We start from the raw sequence: 20,320 nt of genomic DNA, 5'->3' as shown, positions 1-20,320 counted from the left end.
AGGAAAAAGTCGGTTTCGACGAAAACGAGAAAGACAGGAAGGGCGAAGAACTGTATTTTTTCCCATTCCACACACGTATGGAGAGAATGGGAATCTATACGTAAGAAATGAAAATTGAAGAACTAATGGGACAATAACATATAATAATTCAATACATTCTCGTTGAAATAATTTATTTACATACATTTTACCAAGCGCGTTCGGAAATTTACACCTGTTCGAATATAATAAATCAGTTATCGTTAATTTCGAATCGTCTTCGAAATGCAAATATTAATTAAAAGCGCGAATGCGTCAAAGTTGAAACGGTCGTTCCAAATTCAAATGTATTTATTTGTAGAGCTTCGAAAGGTAATTCAGGATAATAAATAATATTCCAACCCAATTTACCAAAAATTTGTATATATTAGCAACATCGCGGGTGAAGAGAAATCGCGTATTTATCAGATGAGACGGGGCGGTTTCCTTCTCAATCTCCCTTCTCTCCATATGCGCCCCTCCTCCCCTCGCTATCTCCTCTCCCCCTCTCCCTGCCGTCTTTCTCTTCCTCTATCTCCCAATTCCTTTCCCCTCTCTCTCTTTCACACATACACACACACACTCTCTCTCCTTCTCTCCGTACGCGAAGTTCCTTCGCACCTTGGTCGCGGAGCGTGAGCGCGTTTATCGATCGATCGTAGAACGACCTCGCTCACGTCTCCTACTCCTCCTGGAGGTCAGGAGTCGGCGGGCTGGATTTTTCCACCCTACCTCCCTTTCTCCCTCCCTCCCTCGCCCTTCCGCGCGATTTTCTCTTCTTTTCCTTGCAACGCGACGCAACGCGACGCGACGTGACGCGACGCGACGCGGCTCAACTCCGGTGCGGACAGCATCCCTCCGCCGCCGCGCCGCGACGCCCCGCGCCCTTTGCCGGTCGTCGACTCGCCTGTGCGCGTCTCATTGACGAGCCGAGTGCCACGCGAGTAAATCGATGCGCAATTGTCACGAGAAGATAATGATCGGAACACATTAATCCTGGTTATTGAGATTTCGACGAAAAATAGGAAAGACGAATGATTAATGATGCCTCATTCGCGAGAAAAGAAGAATCTTTTACTCGGACAGAAACCTATCACGAAGAGACATTATATTTGTATATATAGTCGGATAAATAATTTGAAATATATGTAAAAATTTATTTGAATAGCGTTCTACTCCGATGAGATATTCGTCACGTCGACGAATTATTCCAGAACTAAATGAGTGATAATAGGTACGCAATTAAAATTAGGTGATAAATTATAAGAATGCTAATGGAAGTAGATTGAAAATGGATTGGAGCAAATGAGAAAGACACGTATAATAAATTTCTGATCGCTCAATGGTTGAAATGATCAAAATGATGCAAATGTGCTAATGACAAAATTCGACATTTTCAATTAAACATGTAGAATTAATATTTTAGTTTATTACTCCTCAAAAAGAGCGGTCGCAATTCGGTTAAGATACTCGTATTTACAGTTGCGTTTCTGCCACGAGAAATTCGGTTGAAACTAGCTTGGAGATGGATCTTGGAGAATCAATCGGATGCTTGTGATATCATAGTCGTAATCACGATTCGAGAAGCTCAATCTGCTCAATCTCGAGACACAGCCTTGAGATCTATTTTACGCGATTCAATAATCAATTATCGTGATGTCTCGTGATGCCCCACGAATGAAAACCGATTCGTTGTAGGCAGAATCGCTTCCAATCGTGAATTTAAAAGTTTATTATAGAAAACTTTATTGATCAAACCTCAAATGGAGGATAAAATCGAACTACACCGGAAGCTCAAACTGTTAAGAATATCGAGCTGTAAAGAAGTCTATGTAACTTATTTACATTACAAACGTCACTGATATTACCGAGTTTCTCAGTTCGGAACGACTCTCTATGCTTGCTGATAAAGATTGTCGTGAAACGCCTTGTATACATATGTATATGACGCTGTGCCAGACAATCTCTCTCCCTGTCTCTCCTTGTCTCTTCTTCAGAATATCGCTGTCCTGTTAAAGCCGTGGCACACAAACAAACTTCCCAAGTAGCAAGTCACAATAAAGTCAAAATGATGTCAAAATGACTGCAAAACGACGATTTTTTATCATTTTACCATCATTTTACCATCATTTTGACGTCATTTTGATTTTATTGTGACTTGCTGTGCTACTTGGGTTGATTTAAGCAGCAAGCAAATCAGCCAATCACAGTGTCAAGAACTTAAGACATAACGTAAACGGTAGCGAATCGAAACTGACGATTTCTTTACTGTTTACGTCTTACCGCTTAATTTTTTTGTGTGTGCCACGGCCTTTAAGCGGTGCATCATGCGCGATGCGTCACAACGCGGTCGTTTGCCACTCGCGAGGGCTCGCATCGTCATCGAGGACGCCCGGCGTCGTTGTCGTCTTACAATTAGTCATCGGGCCCCGTCCATCGCGAATCCTCGCTAGATATTCGTTCATTCCCGTCGTCTTCGTGCCTTCGAAAGACACTCAAGAGAGCGGGCCGTCGGTTTTGACCGATGTCTCTTGTCGTGTCTGTGTGTCTCTCTACCTTCGCATCTCTCGCTCTCTTCCTCCTCCTCCCTCTCCCTTCTGTCTATCTTTCTTGTCATCATAAACGCACACAGTCCCACCACATCACGGACAAGGTCAAGGTCGTTAGCCTTCATTCCTCCGGCGTCCTCCTCCGCGAACCTCCTACGAGGTATAGCCTTTCTCCCTCCCTCTCTTTCTCGTTTATTCTAATTAATACACTCTCGCGAGAACGTTAAGTATATTTTTAAGTTCGGCTCGAAACCCTGGAAGCCGTTTGCTTTGCGCTTCGCGGATCCACCGCTTATATGCGTTAAGTCAACCCTAAGAGGATTGCCGTTTAGTTCGGACAAGCGTATTACTGTTTTCCAACTTGTCCGGGTAATTGACATCTCAATGTATTAAAAACTAGCAATTTAAATATTGATATTGTGAACACTGTTCATTAACATTTTTCGTAATAAACTATTTATTAATAACATTATTTACACAGTTACACGTTCCATTGTACTATTAATACCAATTGTCTTTAATAATGATATATTTGGCAAAAAAGAAAAAACTAAAGGCTTCTATGTAAACGCTTGAAACTGAACGTTTAAACCTTTGCGTAGTATAGAACGATCACAGCGCGCAGCGGCTCGATCGGCCTGAGATGAGAGCGAGCAGCACTTGGGACATTCCATTGCTGCCACTCGTGCGAACAGGTTCCCGAGCGATTGGAAAAAAGAAAACGATGAAAAAAAAGGATGGTGGAAAGACGCTGGACGAAGAAAAAAGAAGCGATGTGCGGACCGGCGAGCTAAACAGAGTCATTCGCGGCGGATCGTTTGATGTAAATAATGAAATCGCGAGACCAGATTGGGCGGGCGTCGATTTCGTCCCTATATATTACCGAGAATTCCCGAGAACGGGAATCAAAGCCGACACGTCGTTTTTCCGGCGAATTCGATTTTTAGATACGGAAAAATATGCACTCCGCGCAGCCGAGTGAATATAAACGCCGCGATTTTCGCTTATTTTTGTTGGATCGAATCTCGACGTCGCTTATTTTGTCGCTCTCTCCCCGTTTTTACCTAAATTAATTTACTACTTACAATTAGTCATATTAATCAGTTTACCGAAATTCGATGGCTAAAATCCTGACGCAGAATTTCACGATCCTATCGCGTTCAGATCGTAGAATCTGTTCTTTCAGCTGATTTTACATTCTTTCTTCTGATTGTACTTTCTCTTCCTCTCCTTTTTTTCCAGGGAGTGGCTGAATGTACTTATATTTCGTTTGCAGATAGTTAACGTCAGCGCCGCTGAAAAGAACGCAGACTTCTAATTCAAATTGCCTCGCGAGGATATATTGCTAATAAAGGACCATTATTCTGTTGTAAGATAATTACCGAGCCCTCTTCCTGATTGCAGGACGGGATCAGTAAGGTGCCCCTCGGAAAATTCTGCTAGTCATACCGAAATTCCCAAGGAGGGAGGGAACAGCCGGGTCAACCGGAAGTCAAGGCCACGCGGTCAATCGCCCGGTGATCCGTCGCCGTTATAAATAGATACCGAGCGCCCCGGTATCTCTACGTATCTGCATTCGTATGTCGCATGCCGCGATATCCGAGTACCTCGTCAGTATGCCTCACGAATGCCGTCATTTTCCCCTTGGATGAAAATTTTGAAAATATATTGATCTCTCTCTCTCTCTCTCTCTCTGATATTTAAAAAATGCATTTCTTTTTATCTATCAAACAAATCTCTCTCCTAAGCTGTTAATTAATTACTTACAAATGCGGAGCTTGTCGAAATGTCGTATAACTGGGATAACTGCTCTGCGTGTGCATCTTTGATGCACTCACGCCCTTCGCCTTCGCATGCATTATATCGATCGGCGACACTGTTGCAGCAGCTCGAACCTGTGCGAAAATGTTTCCATTAGCGTAATTAATCGAGGGGCAGAGAGGGACAGTCGCGTGGCCGCGTTTCGCGTTTGTTTTTTAACAATTACCTCGGAAGGGGTAAACCCCTTTCAATTTTATCCTTTCATTTCCCCTTCCTCCCTCCCCCCCTCTCCATCCCATTCGACAAAGCTCGCGCATAAAATTTACCTGGTAATTTGCATACCATTAAAGCGACCGCATCGGCCTACCACACGACAGTGAGTGGAGTTTGACGGTTTGACGTTGTATCGGGCGGTGCAGGAGGCACTGGCGATTGGCGATTCAATCATCTTAATTATCCGCACTATTTTCCGTCCTATTTACGCCGTTTATCCGGCATGGCGGCGTAAATCAACGCAACCGAAAGGAAAGCGAGACAGAGCGTCCTAAATGCAACGCAATTTCTATTCAGTCAATTCGGAGTCGACTGAATATTAAATCTTTTACACTAATAAATTTTTATTTTCGGCATGTTCTCGTAAAGAAATTATGTCGCTGCGATTCGCATTATTTGATCATTAGGGGACGTGTACCTCGTAAAATAAAACCATATCTCTCGGAATACACGTCGAGACGCACATCGAGACGGGACGATTCGGGGGACGTACAGCCGAATGATTATTATTACCGCTTACCGCGTTCTCTTGTTTTCGTATTTGTTGATATGTTATCGTCGGGACAGAGAGACCGACGCGACGCGCGCGCGGATTACGGACTCGCGTTTTTGTCTTTTGGGGAAAGTGGTGGTCGATATCCGCGTCCGGTATTCCGAGGCGTCTCTCACCCTCGTTGCACAGGCACCACGGTGGTACCCCCCGAAGATCGTTCGGGCAATGACCCCGAGATTATATATTCCGCCGGTGTGCGCGGGGTGGTGCCGTAGAAGGGGACTCATGCCCTCCGAATTCGCTCGTGGAATCGCACGGCGCGAATCAACTCCGACGTAACGAGAATCGCGCAAGGGTTCTTTCTTCCTCTCTGAACAGTGTCTGAATTAAAAATTATTGTTTACGAGATAAATATAATTTCTTCTTACAGCTTGCAGTTTCCACGGCAGGAGTAGACAATTTCGTTTCTGTTTTCGACAACTTTTGTTAACAGTATATGATTTTGGAGATTTCTCTTGTGATTGTCTTTCGTCCATGACGAAAAAATATAAATATATCTACAGATGTTCGTGATACAGAACTATTCACTGCAGAAATGTTTCTCGATTTTTAAATCGCCTCTATTTCGCGCAAGAACCTACTTCGGAGTTCTGAAATATAATTCAGTTATTTAGAGCGCGAGAAATATCGGGTATAATTCTGGAATTCAATCGATAAACGACAACGAATCCAAACGGAGCTGCATTACATATGATACATATATATATAGTACGTTACAATAATATACGTTAGAATATTAAAAAAATAACGTATATATAATTTCAGACTACATAGTTAATAGTATATTGAAAAGCAACTGTTGCATTATTTATTGTTTTTCGATTTATCTTCGCCTTTAGCTTCGTCGTTACTCTTACTATTCAATAATATCACGTACGTATTGATTTTAAATTTCTCTCTGTCTAGAAATCTATACGTTTGTAATATAAACCAATGTGCCTGATAGCAGCTTTAGAAATAGCTTCGAAATTATGGAAGGTATAGAATTAAGGTGAGAACAACGGCTGAGGTAAAATACGTTGAAATTTTCGAAGATGCGTCGATGCAGGTGGTGCATTATCCGTGTCTCGGAAAGGTTCTCCCGCTCGTAGCAGACCGAAGGGAGAGCAGCAGCGCGCAAAGGGACGAAAGGACGAGGGCGGAGGGCGGAGGGTAGAGAGAAGTCGGGCTGGAGAGAGGACGGAGGGACAAAGAGAGAGAGAGAGAAAGAGGATTCCGCGCGCTTCGTCGGGGTGGTTGCCCTCGTCTGCGCTTTGTGGGAAATGGCCGCTCAATAACGCGTAGGTCCTCCTCGTCCGCCCCTGCTCACCCCGCCTCGGCGAGGCAAGGGCCGATGCCCCAAAAGACAGGCGTCGAACCAACCCTTGTCCTAACCGTCCCGCTATTCCCTCGAAAAGGTCAAACCTTGCCCTTTCTCCTTGTCCCTCCTTCGGTAGCGAAACCCTACGGGTCGTAACTCGTAGGGACACAAAAGAGTGCAGGATGGCGATTGGCCGAGGTTGCAAGAAACGTCGCGGATAAGAGCTAGACTCTTTGTGGATCGCGATGAGGATTGTTCGAGGATACAGTGCAATAAGTATTTTCGAAAAAGTGTTTAAACCTGCAGAGTTCGAAAAGATTTGGATTATTTGGAAGGGAGAGGTTCAACAGCTGCATTCGCGTTCAACTTGTCCTAGGTCAAATGTATCACTAATGTATTGATCTAGGTAACATTAATTTGTGCAAACTATTAAATTACGCCTATAATAAATGTGTTTTATACATTTATATATCTTTTTAAATAAGGAAATTACTTTTCAGTGTTGTGAATGTAAAAATAAAACAATATATTAAGTAGATCTCGGAAGAATTAGATGTTTCTAATGGTGAAGCTTCCAGTAGCACAGATTTCACAAAGTATACAGTTTGCTGTGATCGAAAATTCATTGTGCAACGAGATTGTTGGATCGGAGTTTCTCGGAGGAGAGTCGGATCGTTTAACGAAACTACAAGACTTGCAAAATCGGGGTAAAGGCAAGGAATATGGATTAACGTATCGATCGAGCTGACGAAAAGCACCTTTCAACTTCCATCTTTAATCGTATCTCGTCGTCGTTCCAAGCGTACTTCCGGTCAAACCTATAGCAGTTTCCTTATAGATCCAATACGCGCATGTCTCGCGATTTTATAGCGAGAGCCAAGGTGCGCGAGATCATCCAGTTTTCGACAGAGGAGCGAGAATCGAGCTTCCCCGGTTTTTCGCCTTTTCATTATTTTTTTTTTTTTTTACCACTCCGCCCTTTTTTTCGTCACCGATGAGAGTTCGCCGAGCGAGATCGATGAGCGCTATAACCCGTCGCGCGCGAAAACACCGGCGAGGGCGCGGCGGCGGGGCGAGAGGAAAAGGCATGGGAGAGGGAAAGGGAAAGGGAAACGGATCACGGGGTGTATCGATCTCGCCCCTAGGGACTCGCGGCAGGATTAGGACGTCACGGTAGCCACCCACGACGAGGCGCAGGAGCGGCGCGAGGACCTCGTGGCCCTTGGTAACCGGTTATATACCAGCGTTGCCGCGCGCGCCCGCTTTCTCTTATCTTCTCGCCTACTCGCCTCTCTCATTTCGCTGTCTGTGTTTCGTTTCTCGCCTCGCCGAAAGGCTACGGTCCATATTCTCAACTCTCTTTTACTGATAAAAGATTGTGGGCCTATGTCACTAACGGAAAAGCGCCCTCGCGTAGGTACGAGCCGACGATCGCGGCGTGTCCTCGCGCGAGAGTTGCACGAACAAGGGCGAGGGGAAGAGGGCGGAATATCGCGTGAGCCGAACGATGGACGATGCGAATTCGTGTAATGTCTTGCGCAGCACCTATCGCAAATTGGAAAACTGTTAAGAATGGACTTTCGAGTTCTTGTTTTCGCGTGTTGTGCGAATTAGGGAGGAAAGATCAAAAGGTGTCAATGAAGAGTTTTTTTTTTTTCATGAAACTCTGAATTTTTAATCTTTGAACATCAGAGATTAACTCTAAAGTCGAATGTGACTTTATCAGCTTCAATAGTTATCTGTTGATTTTAATCCTTTTAAGGGTCAGTTGTTCCAACCTTTTGGTAAACTAACTAATAGTTAAATCATATATATGTCTTTGTTTATCCTATACATTAAACAAAGATAGACATATGATTTAACTATTAGTTAGATTACCAACAGGTTGGAACAACCGGCCCTAAATGTTAAATGTACTTTGAAATATATATAAATTAAAGTTTTACACGTGATCTCTTTCCTCCTCATTCGCTTCATTTCGAAAGATGGGTCCGTTTTAATTCAAAAATGCAATTCGTTATCATCAGAGCGGCTTCTCCGCTAATCCGGATTATTAGTACCCTCGAAATCGATTTTTCCAAAAATAGTCGCGGTCCGAGCGGGATGCTATATTTAGAAACTAGCAGACCCAGATGAAGATATTGGATTATCCATCTGCTCCTTGGGACAAATGCACCGCACCGCAGCCAGATCCTCTACCTCTACGTCCAACGGACGCTCGGCTGCTCGCATAAAAATATAGCGCTTTATTCTCCAAGTTCCATATTTCGACATATTAAAAGCGTCTAATTAAATACCGAGAAAAGGAGCAAAAGGAAAAAAAAAATGGATCCAAGTGCAACGGGCATGAGATTCGCTCCTGCGCGACACCGGAGTCGGAGCATCCGCGGCGGTGACGCAACTCGCGCCACCCCCGCGACTCGCACCCCTCGCGTCGCGGCGCGGCGCGTCGCGTCACACCCATCGACCCATCCAGCTTCCGCATACCTCGCGCTCGCGCTCGCGCATACCCTCAACCTAACCTATATCACTTTCCTTAGGTCGTTGATCCTGCGGCCGCGCGCGCGATCGAACGCACGTCGCACGCCGCACGCCGCACGCCGCCGCTGTGAAAATACGCGGCGTGCGATTTCGCTTCGCATGTGCCGAAAAGAGCGAACAGGTCCCTACCAATACCGCGGCCTCCATGGGAGGGGGGGGGGGAGAGGGTGGAGACGTATAATTCGCGTCTCCGTTAACGCTTTCACGCTCGCTCATCATAGAATATAGAAGCCGCTCGGAAAGCAAGACGCCATTATCATCGTTTAACTTTTGATCTCGCCCTGTTACATCCGACATTTGAGATAGAAAATGTAAATGTCAATGAGACGGGAGTGGCTGTTTCATTCAAAGCTGTATTATCTGTACTTTCCCGCGATTTTTACTTTTTTAAGCTCTCGCCTCTCAGCAAAGAGAGCTTAAAAAAGTGCGCGCATTTTATTTTAATTCTAAAACTTCTCTAATTTGATCTTAGAATTTGGGTTATTTGGCGCGTTATATCTTCAGTAACTTTATGTAATTAAACATCAGTACGAATTGATAACATACCGGAAGTTGAACTACGATAGCTTTAATTAAGTATAATACAAAACACAAAATGCAATGTAAATTGCTGGAAAAATATAAAATATATGGAGTTCCCCTATAATATAATACAAAAAAATTACTATGAAACCGGAAAAACATGTAAATAGCAAATTCTTTGGAAAAAAAAAATTAATAGTCTGACGATTTAAGGGCCAAACGCACAGACAATGCGGCTGAAACGAACAAGTCGAACAAGTCCAAGCTTTACAAAATGGCCGAAAAACTCGTGGCTCGCAAAAGCGCGCGCGAGGGGAAAAACCGATTTCAACCTAATCTAACGGGAAACGGGACGTAACTTCAATATATAAAGTCAATACAAAAATTATATTATTAATATCTTATAATTATTTTGAATCTTATATATTTTTCTACGTTCCGCTCTCACATCCGGTTAAATGTCACTTTTTTGTGAAACAAAAAAGAGAACAATGGAGATAACTCAGGCACACGGGTATACTCCCTTTTCCTTCTAACTCGCTAAGATAGAAAGAGATGGGAGTATACTCGTGTGCACTCGGGTGACGTTTCCGAACGCAACCCACAGATAACGACATTCACATCAACGCGATCGGCGGTCGGTAGAGGCCGGTAGCCGGTACAGCCTCGCCGAATTCATCCCTCAGCCTTCGGCGCGCGAACGGCACGCGAAAGTGGCCCTTTCGAGTTCGCTCGTAATTCGCAATGATTGTCCTCTCCTCCGGCCTCCGGCGGCTCCGGCTCCGGCTCGGGCCGGCGTGTCTGGCGACGTCGGAATTGCGACGGTGCTGGAGGCAGTGGAGGCTGGACTCTGGCGCGCTTGACCGCGCCATTTCGCCGCATTTCGCCGGCGCGTTGTCGAACATGGCCGAGGTGACGACGATCGCGGGTAACCGGGGTAACGACGACCGGGAAACGGGAAGGCCGCAGTTCGGAACGCGGAATTTGCCCCACGATGGAAACGTCTTCCAGCACAATGCATGGTACGTCGCGGCTCCAGCTCCACGCGCGTATGCGATCTGACGTTCGACCGGGCGCGTGTCCGGCCTAACCTAAAAGAAGCCGCGGAGTCGAAGAAAACGCATGCATTAACCGTGATGTTTATTGCGGTCGTTGTTTTTAGACACTTGAAGATATATATATTTTTTTATTTTGTTCGAAAAGTCAACGATTGATGTTACATTGACGTATATTTGTTGTATGACAGGTGTGTCCTAACCTATAAACTGGGACATTTTAGAGTCGACTCTACTTTCGCGATGTTATTTCGATGTGATTTCATGCGTAATAAATATTATATTCAGTATTTCATGCTTTATTTTTATTTTCCTTGTTTCCCCACGGAGCATGCATCTATTCTGTTTTAAATTTAGTCAAGACAATCGGATTTAATAAGCACATGATGATCATTACATTTTCTCTATTTGAGTATTTATTTTTTACTTTATTTCACATTTTGCTCGTTAATTAAAATTTATTTTGTTCAATATTAGAATTTATTGAATTAAAATATTTTTTATTTATTACCTAATTTTATATATATTTGTTTAAAATTGCTAATACATTCAGTTATATCTGATATATTGAGCATAAAAATATAGAGTAAAGTGTAGATTTTGTTTTCAATATATCTACTAAATAGATAGTTTGCTTAATTGTTGAATATTTGCTATTCTAAAAGGGATAACATCACATGGGACGAGGAACAAGAGAAGTTAGCGCAACAGAAAGTGAATGAGAATTCTATTGTTACGATGTCACCTGAGCAACTCTCTAAATATGAAACTGAAGCGGATAAATATTGGGACAAGTTTTATGGAATACACAATAACGGGTATGTACGCTCTAAGAAAAACGTTTTCTCTGTGTATTAAATTATTTAGAATATTAGATAATCAATCGAATATTGTTTATTCGATGAATCAGCATGATGAATTTTTACTTAATATATTTATTATTTCAGGTTTTTTAAAGACAGACATTGGTTACTGATTGAGTTTCCAGAATTAGCGCCCAATACCGTAAAACAAGACACATTAAGGCCCATGAGAGCTGCACTTACGGACGAAGATAAAAACTATGGAGATAAACACATAAAAATTCTCGATTTACCATGTAAAGACAACTGTAGAATATTGGAAATAGGATGTGGCGTAGGAAACACCGTTTTTCCTATACTCATGTATAATACAGACTCAAAGTTATTTGTATATTGTTGTGATTTTTCGGCGAAAGCCATTGATATATTACAACAAAATCCTGCTTATAATGTAGATAGGTAAAGTGTTCTAAGAATTCATTTAAATTTATTTAACATTGTCTAATAGAGTCTATAGGATGTAAATTACAATTGTCCGCTTTAGGTGTAAAGCATTTGTCCTGGATGTAACTCAGGAAACATGGACGACTCCTTTCGAGCCCGAAAGTCTAGATATCATCGTACTTATATTCATATTGTCTGCCATTCATCCCGATAAGTAAGTTTTATATTACTAATTATTAGTTATTGTATATATATATATATACACACACACACAATATTTTATTTATTTATTTATTCTAACTAAATTTAGTTAGATGAATATATACATAAATACATATATATATTTGAAAACATTTTATATTACAAAAATAATAAAAAATGATATAAATTATATAAATACCAGTAATATGAATATATGAAAAATAGCAAATCAAAAACTTATTCGAGAAAAGAGACATAGAAAAGAAAGTTGATATATTCTTTGATATTCTATAGGATGCAACATGTTGTACGGCAAATATATAGATATCTGAAACCAGGTGGAATAATTTTATTTCGTGATTATGGCAGACACGATTTAGCACAATTAAGATTTAAGAAAGGCAATTGTCTCGGCGAGAATTTCTACGTGCGTGGAGATGGTACCAAAGTATACTTTTTTTCGCAAGGTATGTAAACAATCTAAACATCCTTGAAATTTTAATATATTTTAATGCTGTAGAATTAATATTGTGATCTAAATATCACTCTTATTGCTATATAAGCCAAAATTTTTTTCTTATATATTACTATTTCCAAATTATAATTACTGTAGTCCACTGAACGTTTAATAATTGAAATTTGATAATATTTTACCGAAAATTATCGCAAAATTATTTCTACAATACTCATTGTATTAAAATATCCATTGTTCCAGAGGATATTAGAAAATTGTTTACCGGTAATGGCTTCATTGAAGAACAAAACTTCATGGACAGAAGACTGCAAGTTAACAGAGGTAAACAGCTGAAAATGTATAGAGTGTGGGTGCAAGCAAAATATCGAAAGCCGTCGTAGAAGCTATGTAATGTGAAAATTGTTATCAAATTTCCTCTGAAGAGGCGAAGATTTACGTTAGAAATCAGTAAATAGAATTATTGCATAGAAATATATTTTTATACATTGTTCTCGCGCTCTTTAAACGTTTGTCCCATATAGTACATTAAAAATTGACTTTTGTTTTAAACACAACTTCCCAAATGTAATAAGTCAACTTATCGTCGTAAGATATTTTAATAATATGTACAGACTTTTTTAGACTATTTACGACACTATTTGAAACAACGTAGATAAATAAAAAAGAATTGTCAACATATGAACAATTATGTTAAGATATTAATAAACGATACAGCAATATTGTTGTTAATCTTTAAAAGGATTTAAACATCATTAAAATATTCTCATATCATAAAATATTACATTTTTCGCCAGATCAATATTCATTAGGTTTAATAGAGAAAAAATTAAATTTAAAAGAAATTAATTTCTTTCTGTAATAATAAATTAATAATAATCGAAATAATGATGTAAAATATCTTATATTAATTAATTTTGTTGTAACGATAAAATATATGTGATATTGAGGTAAATTATAGGGTCCTTTTCTCGCCAATTAGAAGTAAAATGAGAAACATGGATTGGATACAACAGGGCAGTGTAATATTAAAATAATTTAATTGCACAATTCGACAGTTGAATTTTAACAAACCTATGCATGTCTGCTGTCGTTTGCAGTCATAGCGGCGTCGTCCCTTCTCTAAAATTATAGAGTATTAATTAAAATATTAATTATAACTGTCAGAATCCATGAACAACAAAAATGTGCCGCAACAAACCCACAGTTGAGTTCACGGATATTATTTACACTTACATAAATATCAAATTGATTCAAAAGCTTCGTCATTTTTTCATTAAACTCTATTCTAATTAAAGGTAGAAAAATATTGAATTATTTAAAAGATAAAAAAACCTTTCAATGTTTTTGCGAAACGCTTCTTAATAGAAATAAAACTTCAAAACTATGAAGTTTTAATTTTATTTGATGACTAAGCTTTGGCACCAATTCAATATTAACTTCTAATAGTATATATCAGAAATATATTCGCAATTTATTATTTTCTTTAAATAGATATTGACCGAAAATGGTCTACTTAAAAACGCCATGGGTGAACTATGCTATCTAAAAAATATGGCGAACATGAAAAATTTCATTTTATCTCACGAATTTGTTACAATATGTGTTATGAATACGATACGGTGGAGGTACGGAGGATAAAAACGCCAGTACGCGAACTTCATAGACATGCATATACATACATACGTTAATTGGACGGTGTTATGCAGGAATGAGTTTACCTAGAATATTAAAAAAGTAGAATAAATGTAAGTGTACTTAGTGCATACTACTGTGACGGCAACATGAAACTCAGAGCTTCAGACTTAATTTATTCAAAATTGCTACTTTGGCAGGTTAACTCGTTCTGGCATAATTTTGTCCAGTGTATTGGATAACCGCATTTAACGTTGAATGGTTCTACAACATCGCGCTGGATTATATCCTCCTAAACCGACCAACCAGAGATTCGTGAGGGGAAGAAAAGAGAGAAGTTTTTACACCCCTCGTCCTTTGCACATCTGAAGTTTCTCTCTCGCTAAATATTCTAAACGCTTCTCTTTAAAATCACTGGCCGTTGGTTTGTTGGTCGATGTCGTTTAATAAGAGAAGGCCGAACCCGATTTCGCGAAACTTAGCTTTCTACGAGTACACGAAAATGTACATATTCTATGTAATACAACAATTGACGTGATCATGCGACAATTGGAAATGGTCATTCTTCGTATTTTTCTATAGTACCGCTGTAGAATTCAACTTGCTGAAATGATAACTTCTATTATAGGGTCCGATCCCCTCTATAATACATAACGTTCGAAGTTGTTCAATCGCATCTCACGTTTATTGTTCTCGTGATCATAGATAGTAGACAATGGATGGTACCGTCAATTTGAAGTCTATCTCGTAACATTGCAACATTTGCAATGCTGGATGATGTCTACGGATAAAAGAATGTTTATCATTCAATAACAATTCAATTAACCCTCCGTAGTCACACTTATTTTTTCAAACAAGGAAGTCACTCTGGGTCATTTTGACCCGAGACGAACTTTGACCGTTCGCCATTTGACCATTTATCCACCGATCGTGTTGAAAAAATTCTCGAATGCACTTGCGATATTGCTAAATTGATTGCTATAAAAAAGAAGGGCCTCAGGAATTTTTAACATATAAAAAAAATTCGCGAAAAATTTGTTTAAAAAAAAAAAAAATTTTTTTTAACTACAGCTAGAGGGCGTCATGCCCGCCAATTTTCAAGTTACGCGCAAGATATTTACGACCAAAGTTGAGGCTCGGGTCAAATTGACCCGGTGTGACTACGGAGGGTTAATAAAAAGTTCTTTTTTAGATTTTTCTTACTTTTCACTTTAAATCGAATAAATTTGTAAATAACATTATAAAAAAGAAATAAAAAAATAAATCTAACGATGAGAAATAAAAAGATTAATCTCACAATGAAAAATAAAAAGATTAATCTCACAATGAAAAGTAAAAAGATCAATCTCGTAATGAATTTGCGATAATAATTTGTAAAATCCATTTTAAATATAAAATATATAAAACGAAAACTTTTTTTGTTTTGTCTTTGCATCAAACCTTTTAAATTGATATTTTACTATTAAAAATATTACTATGACTATTATATAGTTATCGCGGTAATATACAGATCCTTCCAGAAATAAACGACCAAACATAAAGAATTTATTCTCATCTTGAAAAAGTCATACAGTTACATGTCCAAAAATGCTGTTTTTCTTTCTCTCTCTCTTTTTCTTTGAGTTATACATACTTTGCTCTTACAGTCTGCGGTAGAATATTGCGAGAACGCTGAGAAAGTTCATAAAAGTTTAATCTTAGAATAAACCTTGTTCTTTTCTTTTCATTCTAAGAGATGTGTGTCGCAGCTGAGAAACGCTTGACATCGAAGCCTCATGCCTCATGTCAAGTAATACTGGAATAGCACGTCTCTTGAAGTTTGGCCGTTTATTTCTGACGCATCCTATTTTCTAGTCACGGCCTAGTATATTACGTCATCTGGTTTCGCGAAGATCCTGATGCGAATAAATAAGCGTCACGAGGAATGATCGATTAATCTATCGTCGTCGGGATGCGATAACGGAGGAGACTGAGAAAATACGACAAGGGCGATTAATTCACGACGCGACTCGCCGTCGTGCGAGACTGAGTTTACTTTAGAAGTACAAGGGGGTGGTCTCCGCATACACGGAAATCCTAAATCGATGGGACTTAGGATGGTAGTAGGTTACGTGTCGCTCGCGCCTACGAGAATCAGGCGGGGTCACGCGATTGGGGCTGTGCTGGAAGCAGCTTCCTCGTTGCTGTTCTCGATCGGCTTATGCGATAGGTGGTACGCCCGCGCCTTTTCCTCCCACAGTTTTTCACCTTCCAACACCCTGAAAGGCAGAAATTAAATATACATGAATCGAACAGTTCTGATATTAAATAAAATAAGAGTATAAGGAATAAAAAGCCCACATTTGTTTAGAGCTTAAAACATGGTTTCTATAACTTCAATTGCCTTTTATTCTTCCAGAAATCGCATACGTTTACAGAACTTTACCGTCAGGCGTTACTTTCGTTTTTGCAAAGAATACTTTAACGCTATATTAAAGAATTTAGAATATTTTAGAATATTAAAGTGAATAATCATTAATCGGTAAATATTTTTTTATGCGAATGCTGATAAAAATCTACAATGTAAGATTCTCTTAAGCTTGAATAGTTACTGAAATCTATTGTTCGACAATTCTTAATTAATCAAGTTTGAAAGCTCAACTGCGATATTTCGTGCGCGTTGTATTCCTGCAATATGCTAAAATAATTTCGTCCTATTTCGGTTTAATTCCGGTGCACCGTACACCGTTTGAATATACATCGCTTGTGAGCAATACTATATGTAACAGTAACAACTGTAACAGTCATGCGGCGTAACAAATGGGCACGTACCGTCTGGTGTTGTCGCTAACTAAACTGTCCGGTGCGCCATAAACGGGCGGATTTGCGTAAGGATCGTAGCCGAGCACAGAGAGCATCGGCGCGATGTCCGCCATCTCCCGCACCACATCCTCGGGAATGTTACCAACCCATTTGGTCAGCGCCGCCAGATTTACAGGCTTTATGATTTGGTCCGACGATCTCTCGACCCTGTCGTCGAATGTGATTTTAATGTTCATAATGCGAAACATCATTTTATATACACATCTATAAATTTTGTCATACATTATTTACATATAAAGAGACACGGTATAGTCGCGTATATCTCGCGCCAGGTATTATACGCGCAGCGAGATTATTTATAACGTCACTCTACCGTATGGTAAATATTATTCTAATGCTGACAATGCAAAAAATTAATTCGTCGTATTATTATTATAACATTATCTGGTATTAATAATGCGAAGGATTATTTTATTACATTGCCACATCATTTTCGCATTATTAATATGAGAAGCATTATATTGTCACATTATTACCTCGTGTCAGGATTAACAATATTATTCTGTCATAATACATTACTTTAACGCGCGTACATGCGTCTCGCTCGAATTCTGGAATACTGTTAGATCTAAATGCGCTGCTACTTCCACCGCTCTTCTCGCTTACTTGCTCAGAGGCACTCCGCCGGGTTTGTTAATGAATTCCTCGTGATGCATGACGGACTCATTCCACGGCACGTCCAGATAGTTTAATATCTTCTTCATCCATTGGCGCGGATGAAGCACCAGCTGTTCGTAAGGGACCATCAGACATCTCTCAGGTCCCAGTTCCTTGCATTGGCCGTACATTACGGAAATCGCGTGATTCCACCTGATGAGAGACTGCCGGTAAGACGATAAGTCGAATCCCGTTATGGTGACCTGTAAAGAGAGAGAAGATAGATTTTTCTTCTCTATGAGGAGAATCGTATTGTACTATTATATGATAAGAAAAAAAAACGAGGCGAAAAAACATATAGCGGCGTGCAGATTATAAAAATCTGTAATAATAAAAATAAAAAAAATCACAAAAAGAAATTAATAGCAAGAAGTTTCTCAGTAAAAGAAAGAAATATAACCCGCAATTTTATTTAAAACATAACTTGATAGAGAAACGACATAACTGTCGCAAATAACCGAATATATTTTTAGGGGAAAAAAAAGAGAATAACGTTACGCGAAGTTCTTTTTTACCTTCCTGGATATGATGGAATGCACCGTCGCGCGTCCGTCGCGCACCATGAATATAAATTTTGCGTTCGGGAAGAGCTCGAGGATGTACGAGCCCATCTTCAGGGTGAGTGGATCCTTGTTGCACAACCTCGGCGCAGGCTCGGCGTGTCGCGCTATTATTTCCAAGCAGAACGCCGCTATCGCGCTGTCTATCACCTAAAGAAAAATAGCACACTCTCGATAGTTCAAGCCCCGTAGAATCCTCCTCCGTTCCGTGTCGCGCGTTGTAAAACGCAGCACTTCCCAAGTTTCGTACGTGTAGATTTTAATTTTAATTATTCATGAGAGATGAGAGTTTGGAGAAGTTATCGTCGACCTCTTACATCAGCTCTTAGACTAACACGACCAGCTTACGATTTACACGGAAAACTTTATAATTTCATGTCGCAGTGATGTAATTATTCAAATAGCGCACGCAAATTTTTTAAAACCTTCATTTAATTTCAGAGGAAAGAGATGCGCATTTAAATACCGTGCAAGCGCCCCGAATAAATACGCTGCGCTACAGCGAGAAGTCTTACAGATTATACTCCTCGCGTTTATCAAGTGCGCAAGAGAGGTGTACCACTCTCGATAAAATAGGAAAAACGTTGAAAACTTTTTCCTACTGCGAATTTTTTCGTTGGACGATGCTTAAATTATTCAAATCTGTCTCCGTGTTGAAATATACCCTTTTCAGCGCTTTTCAGAACGCAGACTTTACCTCTTTCGAGATCCCCGCCTCGGTGAGCCGTACGTTTTCCTTCTCGGACTTGGACCAGTGCATCTTCATCTGGAGAATCCGCGGTATAACTCTGGTCTCTTGCCCGCATCTTAAACAAAATCCGCAAAGATATTAGATCGAGGGTGATCCTCATTTTAAGATCACTCTAAACAGTCTAAACGATTAATAATTCGTATCAGATTTCAGAATAAAATTCCAAATTTCATATCGTGTATTTACATATGCGTATTTTAATACTTTATGATTACACATATATATGTAAAAAATATATCTGGTCTTGGTGATTACAAATTTTATTTTGCAACGTGGACGATGCTGTTATATCATATGAATGTAAATTTCTTTACTCCCTTTTGCAGCGTTTGCTCTCATGAAAATTTATAAATATTCTGGACGCTGTACCAGAGACAGATATATCAGCTACAGAAAATCAAATCGAGGCTAATACAAGTTTACAAGTGCTGACGCCTACACGACAACACAATTATCCTTCTTCATGCACTTTTAACGCTTTCCACTCTAACTGAATTGACTTTTATTCATTTATTTATTCCGGCAGTTATATCATTCTAAATGGTGATTGCGACACTTACCTCACGTCAGGATGCGCGTCCAGCATGGCACGCATTAGGGTTGTACCTGATCGTGGTACACCGCCGATGAAAATGAGCGGCATGTAACGGTCGTACGTGTACGTCTTGCGATCAAACGGCCCGATCACGTATTTCTGTTCGGTAAATTACAACATAACAATTAAAGACCGTACGGAAAATATTAGCGAAACGGTTTCTTAAGCTCGCTTTAAACAATCTACAACTCGGGATGTTAGAATACAAAACCCAGAATAGAATTTTATTCATAATTTTATGTGCGACGTAATATGACAGACATTTAAAGAATCAGAATACACGTATGTACAATACATATTAAAATACACGTGTATATGTATCCAAATACGTGACAAAAAAAAATTATAAATAAACTTCTATCCTATGCGAATCGACGTGAATCATGGATCGTCTAAAGCGGGCTTTAAAGTTTAGTCTGCAGTTTCGTTTTTTGTGTGGGTCTTCGAAAAAGACTGCTGACGAGTGGTTTATTGAAAATTTGTCTGCTGACCTTTTTCATGCTTTGATGAACTTTTAACGTCAAATACCTCGGCAACGGCATACATGTCAGATCAGAATTCAGTTTACGTGACTTGAAATTAAACGAAGAATAAGAATCTGTCATTTATTTACTGTGAAATTAATTTACGAAAAACACCTTATGCCTTCTATCGTTTGTAATTAGAAAAATTATGACTGTGCATACCTTGTACTAAAAAAAATTTTACGTCTACTCAGGTTAGCCCGCAACATGCATACCGTTATCTCATTGGGTAACTGATACAAGC

The 20,320-nt window shown here is 39.8% G+C and overlaps 2 protein-coding genes across 7 annotated transcripts in view; one reads left to right on the top strand and one right to left on the bottom strand.

Annotated features, from left to right (window-relative positions):
• Positions 1–10,153: 10,153 nt before the first annotated feature.
• On the top strand, positions 10,154–13,236 carry Mettl2 (methyltransferase-like protein). Its single transcript, XM_071787527.1, has 6 exons — positions 10,154–10,539; positions 11,238–11,390; positions 11,520–11,834; positions 11,920–12,033; positions 12,315–12,487; positions 12,736–13,236. Exons 1-6 carry the CDS (start codon positions 10,262–10,264, stop codon positions 12,873–12,875), a joined length of 1,173 nt encoding a protein of 390 aa, XP_071643628.1. The 5' UTR covers positions 10,154–10,261; the 3' UTR covers positions 12,876–13,236.
• A 279-nt stretch (positions 13,237–13,515) lies between these two features.
• Positions 13,516–20,320, bottom strand: part of Tpst (tyrosylprotein sulfotransferase) — a 75,546-nt gene continuing 68,741 nt past the window's right edge. For all 6 annotated transcript variants that reach the window (XM_071787528.1, XM_071787529.1, XM_071787530.1 and 3 more), the window contains 6 exons: positions 19,518–19,651; positions 18,904–19,012; positions 18,162–18,356; positions 17,596–17,849; positions 16,939–17,136; positions 13,516–16,385 (listed from right to left, as the gene is read on the bottom strand). In XM_071787528.1, the coding sequence (XP_071643629.1) occupies positions 16,271–16,385; positions 16,939–17,136; positions 17,596–17,849; positions 18,162–18,356; positions 18,904–19,012; positions 19,518–19,651 (1,005 nt within the window). In that variant the 3' untranslated portion in view covers positions 13,516–16,270. The remainder of the gene's footprint in view (positions 16,386–16,938; positions 17,137–17,595; positions 17,850–18,161; positions 18,357–18,903; positions 19,013–19,517; positions 19,652–20,320) is intronic.

Source organism: Temnothorax longispinosus, chromosome 9, assembly GCF_030848805.1.
Source record: "Temnothorax longispinosus isolate EJ_2023e chromosome 9, Tlon_JGU_v1, whole genome shotgun sequence".
In the NCBI taxonomy this organism is placed as follows: domain Eukaryota; kingdom Metazoa; phylum Arthropoda; class Insecta; order Hymenoptera; family Formicidae; genus Temnothorax; species Temnothorax longispinosus.
This window is presented reverse-complemented; position numbering and strand designations above follow the sequence as displayed.